The 16976-nt window shown below is 48.5% G+C and overlaps 7 protein-coding genes across 7 annotated transcripts; 5 read left to right on the top strand and 2 right to left on the bottom strand.

The window, feature by feature from the left end:
* Window positions 1–689: 689 nt before the first annotated feature.
* On the top strand, window positions 690–1793 carry BP5553_08292 (Uncharacterized protein; the record flags this gene model as incomplete). Its single annotated transcript, XM_032016915.1, has 1 exon — window positions 690–1793. One exon carries the CDS (start codon window positions 690–692, stop codon window positions 1791–1793), a length of 1104 nt encoding a protein of 367 aa, XP_031867206.1.
* Window positions 1794–2875: 1082 nt separating this feature from the next.
* On the bottom strand, window positions 2876–3427 carry BP5553_08291 (uncharacterized protein; the record flags this gene model as incomplete). Its single annotated transcript, XM_032016914.1, has 1 exon — window positions 2876–3427. One exon carries the CDS (start codon window positions 3425–3427, stop codon window positions 2876–2878), a length of 552 nt encoding a protein of 183 aa, XP_031867205.1.
* A 2750-nt stretch (window positions 3428–6177) lies between these two features.
* On the top strand, window positions 6178–8103 carry BP5553_08290 (Lipoxygenase; the record flags this gene model as incomplete). Its single annotated transcript, XM_032016913.1, has 3 exons — window positions 6178–6534; window positions 6595–7180; window positions 7244–8103. The coding sequence occupies 3 exons, from the start codon at window positions 6178–6180 to the stop codon at window positions 8101–8103; spliced, it is 1803 nt and encodes a 600-aa protein (XP_031867204.1).
* Window positions 8104–9104: 1001 nt separating this feature from the next.
* On the top strand, window positions 9105–9979 carry BP5553_08289 (Histone H2A; the record flags this gene model as incomplete). The annotated part of the gene is made up of 3 exons (XM_032016912.1): window positions 9105–9212; window positions 9596–9727; window positions 9791–9979. The coding sequence occupies 3 exons, from the start codon at window positions 9105–9107 to the stop codon at window positions 9977–9979; spliced, it is 429 nt and encodes a 142-aa protein (XP_031867203.1).
* An 881-nt stretch (window positions 9980–10860) lies between these two features.
* BP5553_08288 (uncharacterized protein) lies at window positions 10861–11913 on the top strand (the record flags this gene model as incomplete). The annotated part of the gene is made up of 1 exon (XM_032016911.1): window positions 10861–11913. One exon carries the CDS (start codon window positions 10861–10863, stop codon window positions 11911–11913), a length of 1053 nt encoding a protein of 350 aa, XP_031867202.1.
* A 634-nt stretch (window positions 11914–12547) lies between these two features.
* On the bottom strand, window positions 12548–13894 carry BP5553_08287 (Uncharacterized protein; the record flags this gene model as incomplete). Its single annotated transcript, XM_032016910.1, has 1 exon — window positions 12548–13894. One exon carries the CDS (start codon window positions 13892–13894, stop codon window positions 12548–12550), a length of 1347 nt encoding a protein of 448 aa, XP_031867201.1.
* A 695-nt stretch (window positions 13895–14589) lies between these two features.
* BP5553_08286 (Uncharacterized protein) lies at window positions 14590–16228 on the top strand (the record flags this gene model as incomplete). Its single annotated transcript, XM_032016909.1, has 2 exons — window positions 14590–15261; window positions 15308–16228. 2 exons carry the CDS (start codon window positions 14590–14592, stop codon window positions 16226–16228), a joined length of 1593 nt encoding a protein of 530 aa, XP_031867200.1.
* Between the last annotated feature and the right edge of the window lie 748 nt (window positions 16229–16976).

Here is a 16976-nt window from a genome sequence, read left to right as displayed (position 1 = left end):
TCTGCAAGTGGAAATCCACCTCCTTGATCGTAGATATGGGGTGTGGGAATGGTGCCAATGGTACAATTCCAAAAGGTAGAGTCCCGGCTGTTAAGATATGGATATTTCTCATAACACGAAGTTCAAGGCTCTTGAATAACGGCGGATGTGCCTATATCTTGTGGTTCTCTGCTTACTTCGAGATCCCCTGAGGGAAGTGCGTTGTGGTGGCATAGGCAAGGTTTATTATGGAAGGAGATCCCGTAGTGATGTGCTTCGGCTAACATACTTGCGTATAGCCCAAACACCACGACAATCAAGGGTTCCCCGCAGCCAGCAGCCCCCCTATAAAATGAAGGGCCGATCACTATCCCTTGATTCAATCAACCACTCTTACATAGGACAACTCGATCTTACAGAGTTAGTCTATATCCGAGAGGCCGCATGGCCACCAGGCCTAACTCAGCAATACGAGAACTTAGCCGTATTCCGAATCCACATCCTGGATCCCGATTGTGATATCCTTTTTCGACAGACTTATCAAGCGTCATGACCTTCCGAATGGGGGAAATTGCCGGGATCCGAGACTTGCAGTAAATCTTACCAGGCTAGAATCAATATTTATATGGATTCTGACACATTCCTCTGCTTATTTTCCTGGGTCTGATATCTCTGCGCTGTTAATTTCGCGGCCAAATGATTTCGACACTATGCTGTTTAAATCCAGATTCCAACATGTGTCTATCACTCTTCTGGGATATTTCACTCTCGGCCAATCCGTCTTCATCCCACCGTCACTCACCGGTCCCCTCGATGTAGGTGTTGTGTCCTACGAGCTAAACAACACCTCCATTCAGCCCACGCGGGACTTAATGGTCTCAATATTCTATCCCACCTCGTCCTCATCCTGCAAAGACTACAACCTGTCCCCGAATTTCGGACCACAAACCGATGTCTACACCGACAACTGGATAGGGTTCACCGCCGGTTCTTCCGCTACTGTTCAAATGCTTGCCTACGCTTCAGCCCCCATCTCTCCTAAGCATGAAAAGGTCCCAGTGTTGTTCTTTGGCCCGGGGTATGGAAACTCGAGGGGTTATTACAGTGGCGCGGCCCAGGATTTGGCGAGTAATGGTTATATAGTGGTGACTATGGATCATCCCGTCGACTCGGATTTCATCGAGTATCCCGATGGTAGGAATGAAACGTACGTGGAGGATGATACGATGCCCATAGAAGCATACGTGCCGTTTGCTGACCGCCGCGTCTCTGATATCCGCTTTATCCTCGATGACCTTGGAAAGGTACATGAGACGCCCAGAATCCCGGGCTTGAAAGGGCAATTGCGGCTCGAGAAAGTTGGGGCGCTAGGTCACTCCCTGGGAGGATGCACGGCTGGTACTTTGATGTTTAACGATACCCGCTTTATCGCGGGTGTAAATATGGATGGTAGCATGACTGGCCCCGTTGCCACAAAAGGTCTCGATGGGCCGTTCCTTTTGCTAAGTAATGAAGGTCATACAAGGGAATTCGATAGCACGTGGGAAACCTTCTACAATGCTTTGCGAGGTTGGAAGAGGGATATCAGGGTAAAAAAAACCCAACATCATCACTATAGCGACACTCTCTACCTCGCGAATGTTTTAAAACCGGATGGCGATCCGGCGAATGCGGATTATGTGAGGGGCGACAGGATGTATGTGATACAGACTGCTTATGTGGTGGCATTCTTCGACAAGTGGTTTAAAGGAGGTGGCGGGAGGCTACTTGATAAGCCCGTGGAGGAGTTTCCCGAGATTATTTTTGATTATTAGGATGAGCGTGCAGATGATTCAAGAGCTCTGTTTGTCCGATCAGTAAATTGCTTACGGCAGGATAGGATAGGGGCATTGAGTGAGTGATAATCTTACTAAAATAAGACCCGAGTACTTGCATCGGTTGCCCTACAGCGCTATTAATGGACTGAGGATGAGGCAGGGGGCTGTCGTTCTATATCTATAGTACCTGCTATTAGAATCTCGAAAGCGATGTTATCTCGTACATGGTGGCCTACACAGAGTGTAACGGTTCTGAAAACGCGGTAACGGCGGTTGGAGTATATCGCTGTAGTAATAGGAGTAGAGGCGGAGTTGCACGTGTTTCCTACCGCCCGAAATCTGCCACCAGACACGCCTTGTACTTAAATATCAAAATAAGCAAATATCCGCTACCGAAGTACAACAGGCGTGACACTTGGTCAAGTGGCTCGGGTCAAATTGAACTTACGGGGTCGCCAGGGACGATAAGGGAAAAAAGGGGAAACAACAAAGCGAAACAACAACAATAAAACGCGACAAGAGATGTAGGCATTCGACACCGGGCCGAACTCTTTTGCTTCCCAGGAGTATGATTTTGCCTCTTTTTTAAAATCGCTCTTTTGATTTTATGTTGATTTTCTAGCGTCACACTTTTTCCCTGGCTATCGTGGGTCGTTCGAGCCAAACGCGACCGGCACAACCCCAAACAATTACCGTGCCACAAGGAACATTATTCCTTGATATATTATTCTCTTGTACTACGTACCAAGCATTCTATGCCGAGGAACTCCCCTCGTAAAGGGCCAAAGCTCGCTTACAATCAAGAAAGTTAAAAGTGATTGTGGAACTTAGGTAGAGGGGGTGACAGGAGCTGGTCAATTCGAGAAGTAGAGGAGAAATCGAAATAGGGTGCTCAATCATGGCCCTCTATTATTAATTTGAATATAGCAGCAAGATCATGAATATTCATCTGAAGTACAGAGTACAGTACAAACGGACAGGTGCCAAGGAGCCATTACATAAATACCCGAACGCTCGGTTTCCATCACAGCGACCTCCACTCCTTAAGTCCTCCCACTAACCTATACACAACAACGCGATTACAATGCCAACATGATGCCCACCATTCCAAGAGCACCGGCAAGGCTCCCTACCACCGCCGCCGACGGGGCAGCACCCGCTGCTTTGGTTGCAGACTCAGCCGCTCCGGTTGCAGTCCCAGTTGCAGCACCCTTTCCAGCTCCAGTTGTAGCTCCAGCTGCTCCGGTAGGAGCAGCAGCACCTGTGCAGGCAGCGGGCCCAGGAGCGCTTGGAAGGGCTGCCAGTTGCGAGGAGTGTAACTTGGACCAGCTCGATACGGCACTCTCGTAACTTTTCAGCGCGCTCTTGACGTCCGCGGGAAGAGTCTTGTACCAGGCGGGAGTTCCTGTGGCGAGCTCGCACATGTCGCCCTGGATAACTGATGGGGCAGCGGTGGCTATCACAGATGCAACGGACGCTGGGAGAGTTGGGAGGTCCGAGAGAAGGTTTAGGAGGCTGGTGGCCGAGGCAAGTGCCGCGTCGACGGAGGATCCATCGAAGTCTTGAGGAATGGGATCGGCGAAGGCGAGGGCAGCGAGCCCGCTGATGAGGACGAAGTTCTTGGCGAGCATTTTTGCGGTTTGAAGGAACGTGGAGGGTTTCTTTTGAGAGACTGTGCTGGCTTGAACGAGAGTGATGTAGTTTGGAAGGTAGCTTGAGCAGATGTCGAAAGGAAGGTGAGGAGTATGGGGATGTCGAAAAAAGCTGCAGCCAAAGCGAGTTAACTAGATTAATAAATAATTATGGCTCGGGGGAATTGCCACAGGGCTGACAGTCTGGTTCATTTTACTTGTCTCAGCCACCCCCTAGGCCCTGGGGCTGAGAGTAAGTATGGAATTGCAATTGTCCTGGCGTACAGTACAGTAGGCCGAATCTGGACGGTGGGGTTCTCGCTACGCCAGTGACACCGTTCACGCGGGTAATGGATGGGCCACTATCACCCGCTCGATGGCAAACTTTATTCGCACTGCCTGAAATGCAAACCACAGATCTCACGAGTAACCGAATCTACAGTATGGATTTTATTTTTATTTTTATTAAAAAAGATGTGCAAACGGCAGCACTGTGTGTATCTCGCAGCGTTTCACATCCGTTTGCCGGAAGCCCTGATGAGCACATCAAATGCTAGGACGAACGCTCGTCTGGGGCATTGGAATAATCTCCAAGCCGCCGGGACTCAATGCGATCAAAGCGACGAGAAGCCTCCTCAGCCGTTTACGGGTAGTCACTCAGTCACTGGTCATGCTCCGTGATGATACGCCCAAAATATGTGTAGTGATTGGACCGTCACAACGCCCACTTCAGCCGTTTGATGACCGCCCTAAAATGGCTCCGCGGCGTGCTTCGTAGTTGGGCGAGCAGAACGCCTAGATCAGCCGCTTTTTAACTCCGGACGGGCAATCCCAGACTGTTGTTCGGGAGAAGCGTATTATTGTTAGCTCGACGACCAACGCGCATGTTGGGATATAGAAACGCGACGAAGAGAAGCTTCATACAGAAGGAAAGGTACTTGTTTGAAAATTGCCTCCGGATTCGTGTAAAATCAGCTTTGTCTCTTCTTGATTCTCGAGACAATTTAACACGCGCAGATCCTATAAACCACCTTGTGGGAGATGCGGCATTTCCGGATGCCTAGATCCGGTAATCGTTAAGTTATGGTCTTCACCAAACGTCCCCTTGCGGATCATGCTAATTGATTAAAAATGGTGCGATGAAGCAAGACTTGACTGTGGAAACTCAAACCTGTAATCAGGGCGCCAGAATGATACTCCGAAGAGGAATTGTTCCTACATCTGACTTCCTGAAAGCCATCAGACCGTTATGCATACGATAGTTGATAACGGCAGTATAAGTATACTATACGAAAGCCTTCCTGGCGACTGTCCTCCGACGCAAACCCGGCGACACCTTGTTTTGTGTCCCTTGTGTGGAGTGATGCTGTTTCGCGCGCCTCGTCAATCCAGCAGCATCAGCTATATATATATAACTCGCAGCATTCTGCAGATTGTACCCATCTTCTAGGAGATCAGGCTGAGATTTCGGATGTGATAAGTTCGGCGTTTGACCAGACAATTGGCATTTGGTACTCTGGCCGCACCGGCTTGCATTGAGGCATGTGGCAGATATATCTGTCTGGTAATGATCAAGCAATACTGACTTGGATAGTATCAACGAGTGGAACCACAAAGGTTGAAAATGTGTCTGGTTGCATCAAGTCGATTGTCGTGGACATTTTATCAGAAAACCTCATATTAGGCGTCATTCGAAACCGATTCCCAACTCCGTTTTAGATATCTTGGCACGTCGCATTCTGAATCCACACCCCCACTCATGTTGACTTTGAAAAGCCTCTTCTCGATCACTGATGAGCAGTAAGCACCTTATTTAACCAGGTACCTTATGGCACGGCAGTATCCTAGATTGATATGCCTAATCCATGTTGGCTATGAGGTTGTTAACCACCTAATCGAGCTGGTAAAACAGACAATCATCGGAACAGGGCATGGGAACCATCCTTTGACATGCCGGATTGTATGATGCACCACACAAAAATTTATGTGAGCTGTTCGAGACGAAAGGAAGGGCACCACCTGGCGGGCACAACGATCAGTCAGGGTGCGGCCAAGTATACTTGCAACTAGCCACGAACTGACCGAGATATTACAAAGCTCCTCCGGCGTGTTATTATCCTCAAATTCCGTTGAAGAATTGGCCCGTACGAAGTACATAGGAAGCAATGCTCCGCTCAAAGTCTCCGGGCTAGGTCCACCGTTCGGGATATATCACGAACCGGTCCGCTGCTACCGCTAGTGGACGTTCAACTTAAATGATTCCTAGTATGGAAGAAACGTGTTTATTTGCGTGGTTGATGAATTTGAATGAGGCATAGCTTCGTATGGATTTGGGATGTTGCCTCCTTCCTAAATACGGCACAGTTCTACTAGAGCAATGCCTCCAATAGCGGGTGCCTTAGCTGACACCGTGGGAGATTGGTCGTTTGGGGGCCCCTGGGCTGACGGCGCAGTTACGCAACGTCACTCCACTCCACTTTGAATCAACATATCAGCAACCCAGTATCTACCTCCAGATGCATTATAAAGTTAAGTTCGTTAAGGGCACAGCGTTTCTAGAAAAATCTCATGTAGGGGTTTACTTCATCATTTCCTAACTAGAAGTAGTTTCTTCCGAGCATGCTCCCGCACTCCGTCAAGGAATGGTGCGGCGGGTGCCATATGCTTATAATCCATTGCTATTCCTATAAGTAAGTATATTTTTTGTCTCGAATTTATTTCCGAATGAAGTGCTAGTTCTACAGTTTATCATGTTCTCCGCAATATCATGGTCGCTCTCCCTGGGGTTGGCACTGCAAGCTGCCGCAGCTCCACCATTTCGAAACGACCTCAATGAACACCAGCCCCGCAACATATCAGCAGCAGATTTAAAATATACCCTGCCATTATCACCTGGAAATACCGCGGAGCGGGCAAATTCCATTCACGTCAAACGGGATACTTTTGTGTACGGACCCGGAATTTGTGGGGATGTCCCATTTTGGCCAACTGGAACACTAGGAAACTCAACCACCCAAACGGATTTTGAAAAGTTTACGGCTGAGGGGGTGCCGGTAAAAACTGCTGTCTTCTCAGACCAAGATATAGCCTTAACAGCTATCACAGCTGTATGTGGCGAACTCCCACCTCCTGTAAAAAATGGCGAGAAATTCTCTAACAATCTATAGGCTGGAGGTATTAAGCAGCTTTCTGACTATGAACTCCTATATCAGGATCAATGGAAAAAAAGCATCCCAGATGGTGTGGATCTAGGGGTTCTATCTAACTACACTGATGACTTGCTTTTCTCCATGGAAAGGTTGTCAATCAACCCATATTCAACCAAACGTCTAAATCCGTCAGACACACTTCCCTTCCCTGTTGAGGATAATATTGCGACTGCTATCACAGGTGCAACTGTCGAATTGCTTCTGAAATCCGGACGCCTTTTCTATGCCGACCACAGCAATCAGAAAACACTGGAGAGTACGGGAAGATATGCAGCGGCCTGCGACGCATATTTTTATATTCATCCCACCAGTGGAGACTTTCTTCCCCTAGCTGTGAGAACAAATGTTGGCAGCAACTTAGTATACACGCCTACAGACTCTGCCAACGATTGGTTGTTGGCGAAAATGATGTTCAATTTGAATGACTTCTGGCATTCGCAATGGTATCATTTATCTGCTACGCACAATGTCGCGGAGATCGTTTTTGAAGCAGCATATCGAACATTGAGTGACGAGCATCCTGTGATGGCGATCCTACAAAGACGTACGTACACCTCTTGCTTTAGCTATTCTTATCCCCTAAAGGCCTGCGTTAATCCTTTCATAGTGACTCCTGAGCTTTTCTCTTACCGCCAGTCAGCAATTAGCGTACTAGTCAACAAGGGGGGTTTTATTGATAGGCTGTTTGCCTTCAGTGGAGCTGCAGCAATAAAGACTACCTCGGACATGTATACGTCAGGATTCGCAGGTAATTTCCAGGCCAACTATTTTTATCCCAATCTCAGAAGCAGGGGTCTTTTGGACAGTACCTTCGGCCCAGAGATCAAGGCTTTTCCCTTCCTCGAGGACGCATCTGTGATCCACACCGCAATCAAAGATTTTATGACGGCGTTCGTGGATTCAACCTACCCAGACCCATCTGTTTTCACCCAGGACAAAGAACTGCAAGCATGGATTGTGGAGGCCGTCGCGGCCAAGGTCATGGATTTTCCAACATCAATTGACCGCACCACCCTCATCGATATTCTTACACACTTCGCCTTCTTGGTAAGTGCAGAGCACCAAACGCTCAATACGAATGACCTTGCGGAAGCATCGGGCTCATTACCCTTCCACCCCTTCGCGCTATACCAGCCAATACCGACGGCCAAGGGAGTTACTGATCTGGTACCTTTTTTGCCGAACGCAAGCCAAGCAGTTTCTCAGATCGTTCTGACTGCTCTATTTGCTCGTCCGGAGTGGGTCAAATCAGATCGGTCTCTGACCCAGATGTTCAACGACCCCGCCATGTTGAGGGGGATGAACAAGAAAACTGCAGAAGCAGCTGCGAAGTTTCAGACAACACTGATGCGATTCAGTGATGTGGTTAGCTCAAGGGGCTTTGATGCCGAGGGGCTCTGTCAGGGCATGCCGTTTATCTGGAGAACTCTTGATCCCCAGCGAGCTCCATACTTCCTTACTATTTGATGCGGAGGGAGAAGCGCTGGTGAAGTTTCACCAAGGTACCTATATACCGAGTAGGGTACATGGGGAAAATCAGGACACCATATATAGATAGACCTTTGGTTTTTTGCGTATATTAGAAAGCGAACCCTCTCGCGAATATTTTCATTAAATACCTGTATAGACGTAGAAAATATACGTATTCTTCTCACTTTCCGAATTAAGCCTTAATCCTTTCAAGGCCGTCTACGTGCAGGTTTACAGGCCATGATCGCGAGAGTTACGAGGAATTCCACCTCTACAAACCCACGATCCATTGGAAGGGTAACTAAGGTAGTTCATATCTCCCGCTTTGGCAGCATATATATCACGTGGCTTTGCCTCTCCAGGCCAAAGCGTTGTAGCCTGAGGATCTAACACGCTTTCATGTGCAGACATCCGACGACGATCTTCAATCTTCCAAACTTCAGAGCCCAACAACATCGCCACCACCAAACAACTCCTATCTATTATGCCATGCACCTCCCAGTAGGAGGATTAGCATGTCACCGAGGTGATTCTCTTGCTGCTAGCATGGAGTTGGCGCGAGCGCCGCTAATATGGGGGCGCATTCTCGGCCTGCCCCAGACTGGCAAGCATTTCGTTTCGTATATTGACCTATATCCCCCCCATATTCCGTCTCTGTTTCTTCTTCCCTAGCTCCTTAGAACGAGCTCGACGAGTTCAACTCAGTTAGCAATTCTCCTTGTGTTCTCATTATATCTTTTGTGGTATTAAGCTCGTTGATATCGTCTTGTGCTCCCCTCTCTTCACCTCTCACGGCCTCGCTTCGGTTTCCCGTTGCGATCAGCGCTAGGAAAACATCCATATCTTCTGCTCCGCAGCGCAACACGCGCCTTCTACCTAAACATCAACATCAACATCCCCAACCCGCACGACGTCACGATCCCGACTACACCAAACCATCACTTTTCGGAGTCAAATCTAAACACCCTCATATCCCCGCCGAAAATATAATATTCGCAATGGCCGGCGGCAAAGGAAAATCATCTGGCGGCAAGTCCTCGGGAGGCAAGGTCGGTGTCGATGGTAGCAAGAAACAGCAATCCCACTCCAGCAAGGCCGGGCTTCAGGTGAGCATCGCGCATTTCTATATTAGATTTTATGTAGCTATTCTCCGGCAGCTTGGGGAGGTGGAAAGTCTAAGGCGCAACTACTCGACTTATCAACACCCCGCCTTGTCGCGTAACAAAAACACAATCCGCGAGATAATACATGGCGCAAGGAATACGATGCGCACCACCGAGATCCATCGAACCCCATCTCCAAGCCTGCTCTCTATACTCTTCTCGCGACGCTTCAACCTTCGCGACGCGATTCGAGCATCGATACACCCAGACCCCGCCTACACGCGTGAATCCGGCGGATGTTGCGAATACCTTGTGGATATCTGATTCTCTGCGCGACGCGTAGTGCCCTGATATGTATAGTGTTTACTAACCTATATATTTTGCAGTTCCCTTGTGGCCGTGTAAAGCGTTTCCTAAAGAACAACACGCAAAACAAGATGCGCGTGGGAGCCAAGGCCGCCGTTTATGTTACAGCTGTCCTCGAATATCTCACAGCGGAAGTTCTCGAGCTGGCAGGAGTGAGTCATTTCCGGGTTTTGCCTGATCCGCTTACGTCGCGTCTGCTAACAAATTTACAACAGAATGCTGCCAAGGATCTTAAAGTCAAGCGCATCACTCCCCGCCACCTCCAACTCGCCATCCGCGGAGATGAAGAACTCGATACCCTCATCCGCGCAACAATCGCCTTTGGAGGTGTTCTACCACATATCAACCGTGCGCTTCTGTTGAAGGTAGAGCAGAAGAAGAAGAACAAGGCAATTGAGGCATGAGACGTGGGTCATTCTGATGGGCACCGAGGCAATAGTCGGTTTATTTTTTTTGTGGGCTGGTGGGACAATTTTGGAGGTGTAACGGGAATTTGCTCTTTTTCTATCGGGTACGTCTAGGGTTATAGGACGAGGTGATCGGGGATGGGATGCTACACCACTCATCTCGAGGGACCTTTTCCTCGTTGCAATAAAATCGATGCGAGTTCTGGCGATTGTACTACTACAAGTCAAATGAAAGCTTTCCTGCTCCCAGGTGGTGGGTGGACCATATATGCCTTCAAGACGTTTGTAAGTGCTACTTCAACGTGCAAGCAGAGTAAGCACTCCAGAAGTCTCAAAGCAACCCCATCCTTTGCCCAATTATCACCAGAAAACTACACTCGGATGATCTATTCCTTTGTCTCCTTAGTAGCCGCTCTTAATTTCTATGTTTTCTATTTATAAGGTGCGGCAGTGTCTCGTTGATCAAAGAAAGATCTACATGGACAAAGAGCCTTGCTATTTGTACGAGTCTTAAAACGATGCCTTGGAACAAGACTACACTACTTTCCAACCCAAATATTACATCGTAGCTGATGCTCATTTCTTCAATCCTTCGATTTTAAACTTTTTGGTTTTTAAATTCACTTCTCATCCCCAACTCAAACGATATAGATATTTTTACACTACTGCTGGAGTGCTTGCTTCATTCGCGATAACACGTCAGTTATAGACACGGGTGTGCTAGAAACAAAGGAGTTCTCGATTCTTGAAACGACTTATCCATATATCTAACATACACCCTCATATCCACTAGCCACTGCCAACCCTAGTACCGTCGTACATCCATACACATCCCGTGTAAACTTCAACACAACTCACCCGAGCATAACACAAACGCCATGCCTCGCCGCCCCAGCAGACTCGATTTCTTTCCACCAAGGGACGCTCTAACCAACGCTCCAGGACGGTCCTCCAACCTCACTATCCCAGTATCCCCATTCTCTCCCCGCTTCCCGTTGACACCCCCACCCCGCCTTCACCTCCGGACTCTCATCCCGCCATCTCCGCTCGACCCACGGTTTTATGACACAGTTCCCTCTATCCCGCTGGGCTGGATTTGGCGTTGTCACCTGTGCAGGACCGTCTACCCTTTTAGTGTCACGAGACGCTGTCTCCGAGACGGGCATTACTACTGTAGTACCGGATGCCAATCGCGGTTTGACTATGGGGGCTGGAATCAGTATAATATCTGGAGACGAGAGATGAAACTTCGCCGGCGAGCGAATATTGGCTTATCTATGGAGTCGGATCAGTGCTTATTAGGAAGGTGGAACTATGAAAATAGCCCTTCTGATCCGTTGTTGAAAGACAGCGGAAATGCAATAGATGTCGACGGTCTAAATCCGCTGTGGGAGGAGCGAGATTGCTGGGTCGATTGCAATTTCCCGAGCGAATGCCACCATTACCGCAGCAAGGTGCTGGAGGAGAAAATTATCAGACGCGAACGTGCCAAGGCGGATGCTGCTATGCAGAAGCATATTGAAGAGGAAGAGCAGGATAATGAGAAGAAGCAGCTGGAGCAGACTCTATGGGGTGATATTTACCTTGCCGAGAATGACTCTTCGTCTTCATCCTCCTCTTCGCCCGAAGAAATGGGTGAGAAAGATGCCGGTGAACTAATTGACCAGGCGTCTTTGTCGAGTGCTAATACTAGCCCTTGTACAGATTGTGGAAATGTGGCTTCTGAGAACGATATCGAGATGATAGACTGCGATGGCATTGGCGAGCCAGGCTATTTGCTACAACATACATGCAACAAGCGTAAAGGAAGTGTTGATGCACTATTCCTTGGGGTTTCTAATACCAATGGAGAGCGGGAGCCAACCAGTCCGCTAAGGGAGGAAATAGTTCGGGATTCAGTAAGCGACGAGGAGGAGGAGACCAATTTCTAGCTAGATTAAAGGAGTCATATATTACTAAGACAGGAGAGCCTTGTCAAACTAACAGAATTGAGAAAGCACATACGAAGAGAGAAATAGAATTGTTAGGGCTAGATATATAGTAAGGCGAAGTTGGTTCCCAAAAGTTTGCTTTTAAGAAGGGGTTATAGAATAATTTCAAGTAGTAATGGCTGCTGTCATTATATCTTTGTACTTTTTTTAAAAGTCTTTTAAGTCCTGAAATAGTCAACGGATATAAAACATTTAAAATAAATTAAAAAGAACTAAATTAGGAATCTATCTAGCTAAGTACAACGCTCTTATCAAAGCTTATATATTAAACAAATGCAAAAGTAGACTTGCCAGTAAGGTAATAAATTCGTGTGGACTATCTACCTGTAATAGCACAATACCCCAAGATATTTATCGCAACTCATACCCTGTTACCCCGTACAGTCCCTGGCACTAACATGTCCTCGACTGAGTCCTATTTTTGACTTTCGGCTGCTATTACTTAGCTATACTGCTAAGACAATTATACAAAACTCCGATTCGTTCATAAGGTGGATACTAATAAATGATACTTTAAGCCGTTCTTATTTTATTTTTCCTAACGTTTGTGCCTGGCGGGTAATCTATAATCCCTTTACCGGCCGAGAGTTCCTACTACACTACCAACCATGACAGCTACCTCACGCTCCCAACTCTTCTCGATTGGCTTCTTCTCTCCTATCCCCTGGGGAGCCTGACCACCGCGAATCACGCACTCTCTAATTGCATCACGGACGCTGTTTTTATTACTTCGCAACGTCCGCGCACTAACACCTCCTCGGTTCATGATCTCCATTACCTTGGTACCCAAACTTCCTGCCAATGTGCGCCAGAAATAAGACACAAGAGACCCTGTCTCTAACCTTGCTAAAAGGGGTTGCAGAAGGTTTGCTGGTGGAACAACTGATGAGGTCAGGACTGGGGGCGAGATTAAGGAGAGGAGCGATTCGAGTGCCAGGATATTCTGGCAGCGCGAAGAAACCTCAAGTAGGGTGCAGTCGAGGGATGGTAGAGTAGCTAATGATCGAGCAAGGGATGCAAGTGACGAAGTCAGGGAGGCGCGGAGGTAGTCTTGTAGGGTTTGAATGAGAAGATCTGGTTCCCATTTTTCCTGTTTCTTCTTCGTCCCACTCGGCAGGGAGGAGAGGAGATATAGGGATAGTAACGCGGATGTGGTGCGCGACTTCGTATCGGATGTTTGAGCATAAGTGGTGGTGTTCGTCCCTGTGGAAAGGCTACTCATGGAGAAATCGCGGACAATTTGTTGGGATTTCATGAGTACCGTTCGCTCGGCAGGATTGACTATTGAGGACTGCAATGTCCGAACAGCATCTACCCTCTCTAGGCCATGGCCCTCTTCACCCGGACTGCTCTTGGAGAAGAGCTCATGCAGGCTTAATAACGTGTTTGAGCAGCGGATTAGTGCTCGATGGTCTTCCTTCTGCCCTTGTGTTTTGACTGGATTCCCAGCCGCTCCAACTTCAGAAAGCTGTATCTCGAGCTGCCGTCCCAATTGCAGACTCCGACCGACGGAGCGCCCCAGTCGCACCGTCTCCCAAAGCCTCGATGCTACTGTCTTGACATCCTCGGCCGTCTCATATCGTACCAGAACCTCTTTCTCTAGTCTTTTGTATCCATCATTCAGGTTTGCGACCTGGGAGTCTATCTCCTGTAATATTCGGGCACTCGAAGTGGTCTGCTCTTGCGTATGGGCGAGGAGCGGAAGGGCGCTCTTTGTAGTTAGGGCATCGATATGGGTATTTATTTCCTGCGCATCGAATAGCACACGGGACAGGGGAGTCGAAAGATCGAGAGGCGTATCGGTGGGGTTATTGGTAGTGAGGACGAGAGAATTGGCGAAGCTGGACGGGGAGAAGGAGGGATTGAGGAAGGCCTCATAGTCGATGTATGACGGATCATCTTCTTCTGCGGTTGCAGTCATCTTGAATGTGTGTGGGATTCGTGGTGGGGTTTTGCATGTGGTGTTGGCACATAATAATTTGATTTGGGTTTAGATATTAAAGTATTGGGGTCTCTGCAGCTATGGCTTCTGCCTGTAAGATAATCATAGCGCTTGCGGTAGAGCTGTCATCTAGATGCGCTCATGGCTGGTAAATGTAAGGAAGTACGTAGAGTACGTGTACAGGTTGTAGCTGACGTTGATGGATGTTCACTTCGGATCGCGGGTGCGCATTGCGCAACGGCCGCTTTCACCGTGTACAGTACCTTTCCCGACGCAAGCAGTCGATAAAGCAGTTTCTTAAACTTCTTCAACTGCTTCAGCTACCACCTGTAATTTACAATAGACAAACAAGACAGTGTAGTAAGTCTAAATCCCTCGCTCTGCACAAGGTTTATGCTTATCGAAGAAATAGACTTCGCAAGTGCTTGCGCTGACCGATGCGGAGCTCTCGGCCGACCTGTCAACCTATCAATATAGCTCACTATATATCAATATCAGCATCAACTGACTCTCCTCAACTCCCGTCTCCACGCCCTCCATATCCACAGTTCCACTACCTGCAGCTCTTCGGGTGGGACGCTATATGTCTCCCTCTGATATATTTATCCAAACATAAAGAGCCGTGACTACTATCGTTATAGTCGCAAGAAAGCGGTGTTCTCCGCGGTTGCGTCATGGGCTTGATCAATGTCCGAGATCTGCTAGCTTTCCCTCATGGCGATAATTCCAGCGACACTGTCATCAGCGGCACCCACTTCAACCTCACGACATTGAACCATTGGAATTATACCTACTATTCCAATGGCACATTCTCCAACGGCTCGTTGTGCTTCCTCCTCTTCGAACCATACACACCCCACCTCCTCCAGAACGGCACGTTCCTCAACAGCACATCATGCTACTCCCCCGTCCGGCGGATACGCGCTCGCGCCGAAGCTGGTCTCGCATTCGCCTGCTTCTTTGCCTTGAGCATCATGTTCACATTCATAAACCTGCGAAAGCACGGGAGGCTATTCCTTCCATCGGAGAAGCGATTTAGGTCGGCCGGGCGAAGGTTCCAGTGGTACTGGATGCTTTTTGTGGCGGCCCTTGCAATTATAAGTGGCATTACGGGCGTGGATGTCGATAGATACTATCTTCCAGAGCTTCCCATGGTACTCACGAACTTCTTCTGGTTTCTAATGTTGCCAAACACGCTGGCTATAGTATGGGAGAGTGTTCGACATTGGGGAAGCTGGCAGGAGAGGCAGATGGTGGATCCAAACCCATTCAGCTTGAGGCAGGATGATAGACGCGCAAGCGTCGAATTATACCTGCCGTTACTTTTCTATTTCTTCGCCTGGCTAGTATGATTCCCTTCCCCAGCACTCTGGGCGTTGCTAATTTGCCCAGAACTTCTTCATGGTAGTACCTCGCTCTTGGACTGGAATAGAACTGCAGCGGGACCCGGACCAAGCACGCCTAAGGGCCAAACCTGTTGCGACGGACGCACGATTTAAGGTCGCGGCGTTTCTCCTTTTCTTGGGATGGTGTACAATTGTGTTCTCACTCCACCACTCGATCAAGCACTACAAGCCCCGGAATCGGGGAGTATTCAACCGTATAGCTGGCCTCATAAGATATACGCCATACAAATTTCTTTTCACGATCCCGCTTTCCCTTGTTATGATTGGGTACGAAGCTGCATGCGCCTTTGATTTCTCCATCTCTCCCCTCAACTATCATCCAAATCTCGCAGTAGTTTATCCGTTGGGCTGGGTACCTATCGCCCTGATATTCATAGTCTATGAAGTATCAGGGTATCTCGAACCCAATGAAGACCGGGAACTCCTGCGGCAGCGCCGTGCTCGTGGTTTGGAGGCGGACCAAGAAATAGGCATTACCAAGAAGCCACACTGGTGGTCCCGTCTTCATGGGAATAACCAGGATGCCAACGTGCATGAACGCATTTCCCGGAATGTCGCAGAGGTTGGCGGAGGGAGGGCAACGACGAGAAATGTGGAGAGCAATATTGAGATGGGCAATATGCCTGTGAGTCGGCCAACACACCAGAAAAAGCCATCTGTAGAGGCCGAGGCGGTGCGTCTGGCTTCGAATTTACTGTTCCCGAGACCAGATTCCGCGAGCGGACCGGGACGGGTTGGGGATACACCTGTGAATGGGCCTGGTAATCCTGGAGACATAGGAAGTGACTCGGGTATTGAACAGACAAGTCCAAACAGAGCGGGGCTCAACGACAGGAATGGCAGCGACAGTAGTGGTGTCACTCTCACGGCCCAGCCTCAAACTGTCAAGTCGATGTTAGATATCTAGGATATCTAGGGTATCTAGGTTATCAAAGCTGGAATTCCCAAGTCAGCTGCGAAAAAGGGGGGACTTTTTGGCGTTTAGGATACTTTGGCGCAGGTTATAGATAAATGATTCTTTGGGATAGGGGTTTGTAACCATTTGATGGGTAGCACGCCGTGGACACAGGCAATTTGGATTCTGGATATGGAGTTAATATGTGTAATATTTACAGGTAGGCGCTACCGTAATATCATCTCTGCACCGTAACTCGTATAAGTCCTTCCGGTGACAGAGAAGAGCACACTCATAAACGAAAGTCCGTCTCTTCTGCCTTCACTGCTAAGAGCATCTCCCAATTTGAACTTGCATACATCGCAATGTCTGAGTCGGAGACACATGACGAGACGCCGCATCACGAAGAACTGACAGCAAGGCTTGGGGCATGGGCCGCATGGGGGACGTGCTACATCCTGTAGGTCACCGCTACGCAACATCCACAGCACAGCCTGGCACCGAACTTAAACTCCAACATCAAGCTTCAATACCAAGTACTCATAATAATCATAGGCCTACTTTGTTTGCGAGCCCATGGTGACTGTTCTCTTAGACGATAGAATTAGCGCGCCCTCGAGGCTTGCCAGCGCCCTTTAGCTGCTGCCACAGCCAACAACCTATTTCACTGGGCGTTTCATAAATGCAGGTACATTACTTCGTACGTATACTGCGTATATGCGCACTTCCAGTTCCTCTTCTTATATACCTATTGAATATA

The sequence above is a fragment of the Venustampulla echinocandica genome (genome assembly GCF_003357145.1).
Source record: "Venustampulla echinocandica strain BP 5553 chromosome Unknown scaffold_7, whole genome shotgun sequence".
Classification (NCBI taxonomy): domain Eukaryota; kingdom Fungi; phylum Ascomycota; class Leotiomycetes; order Helotiales; family Pleuroascaceae; genus Venustampulla; species Venustampulla echinocandica.
The sequence above is the reverse complement of the archived record's forward strand: the minus strand, read 5'-3'. Positions and strand labels throughout refer to the sequence as shown.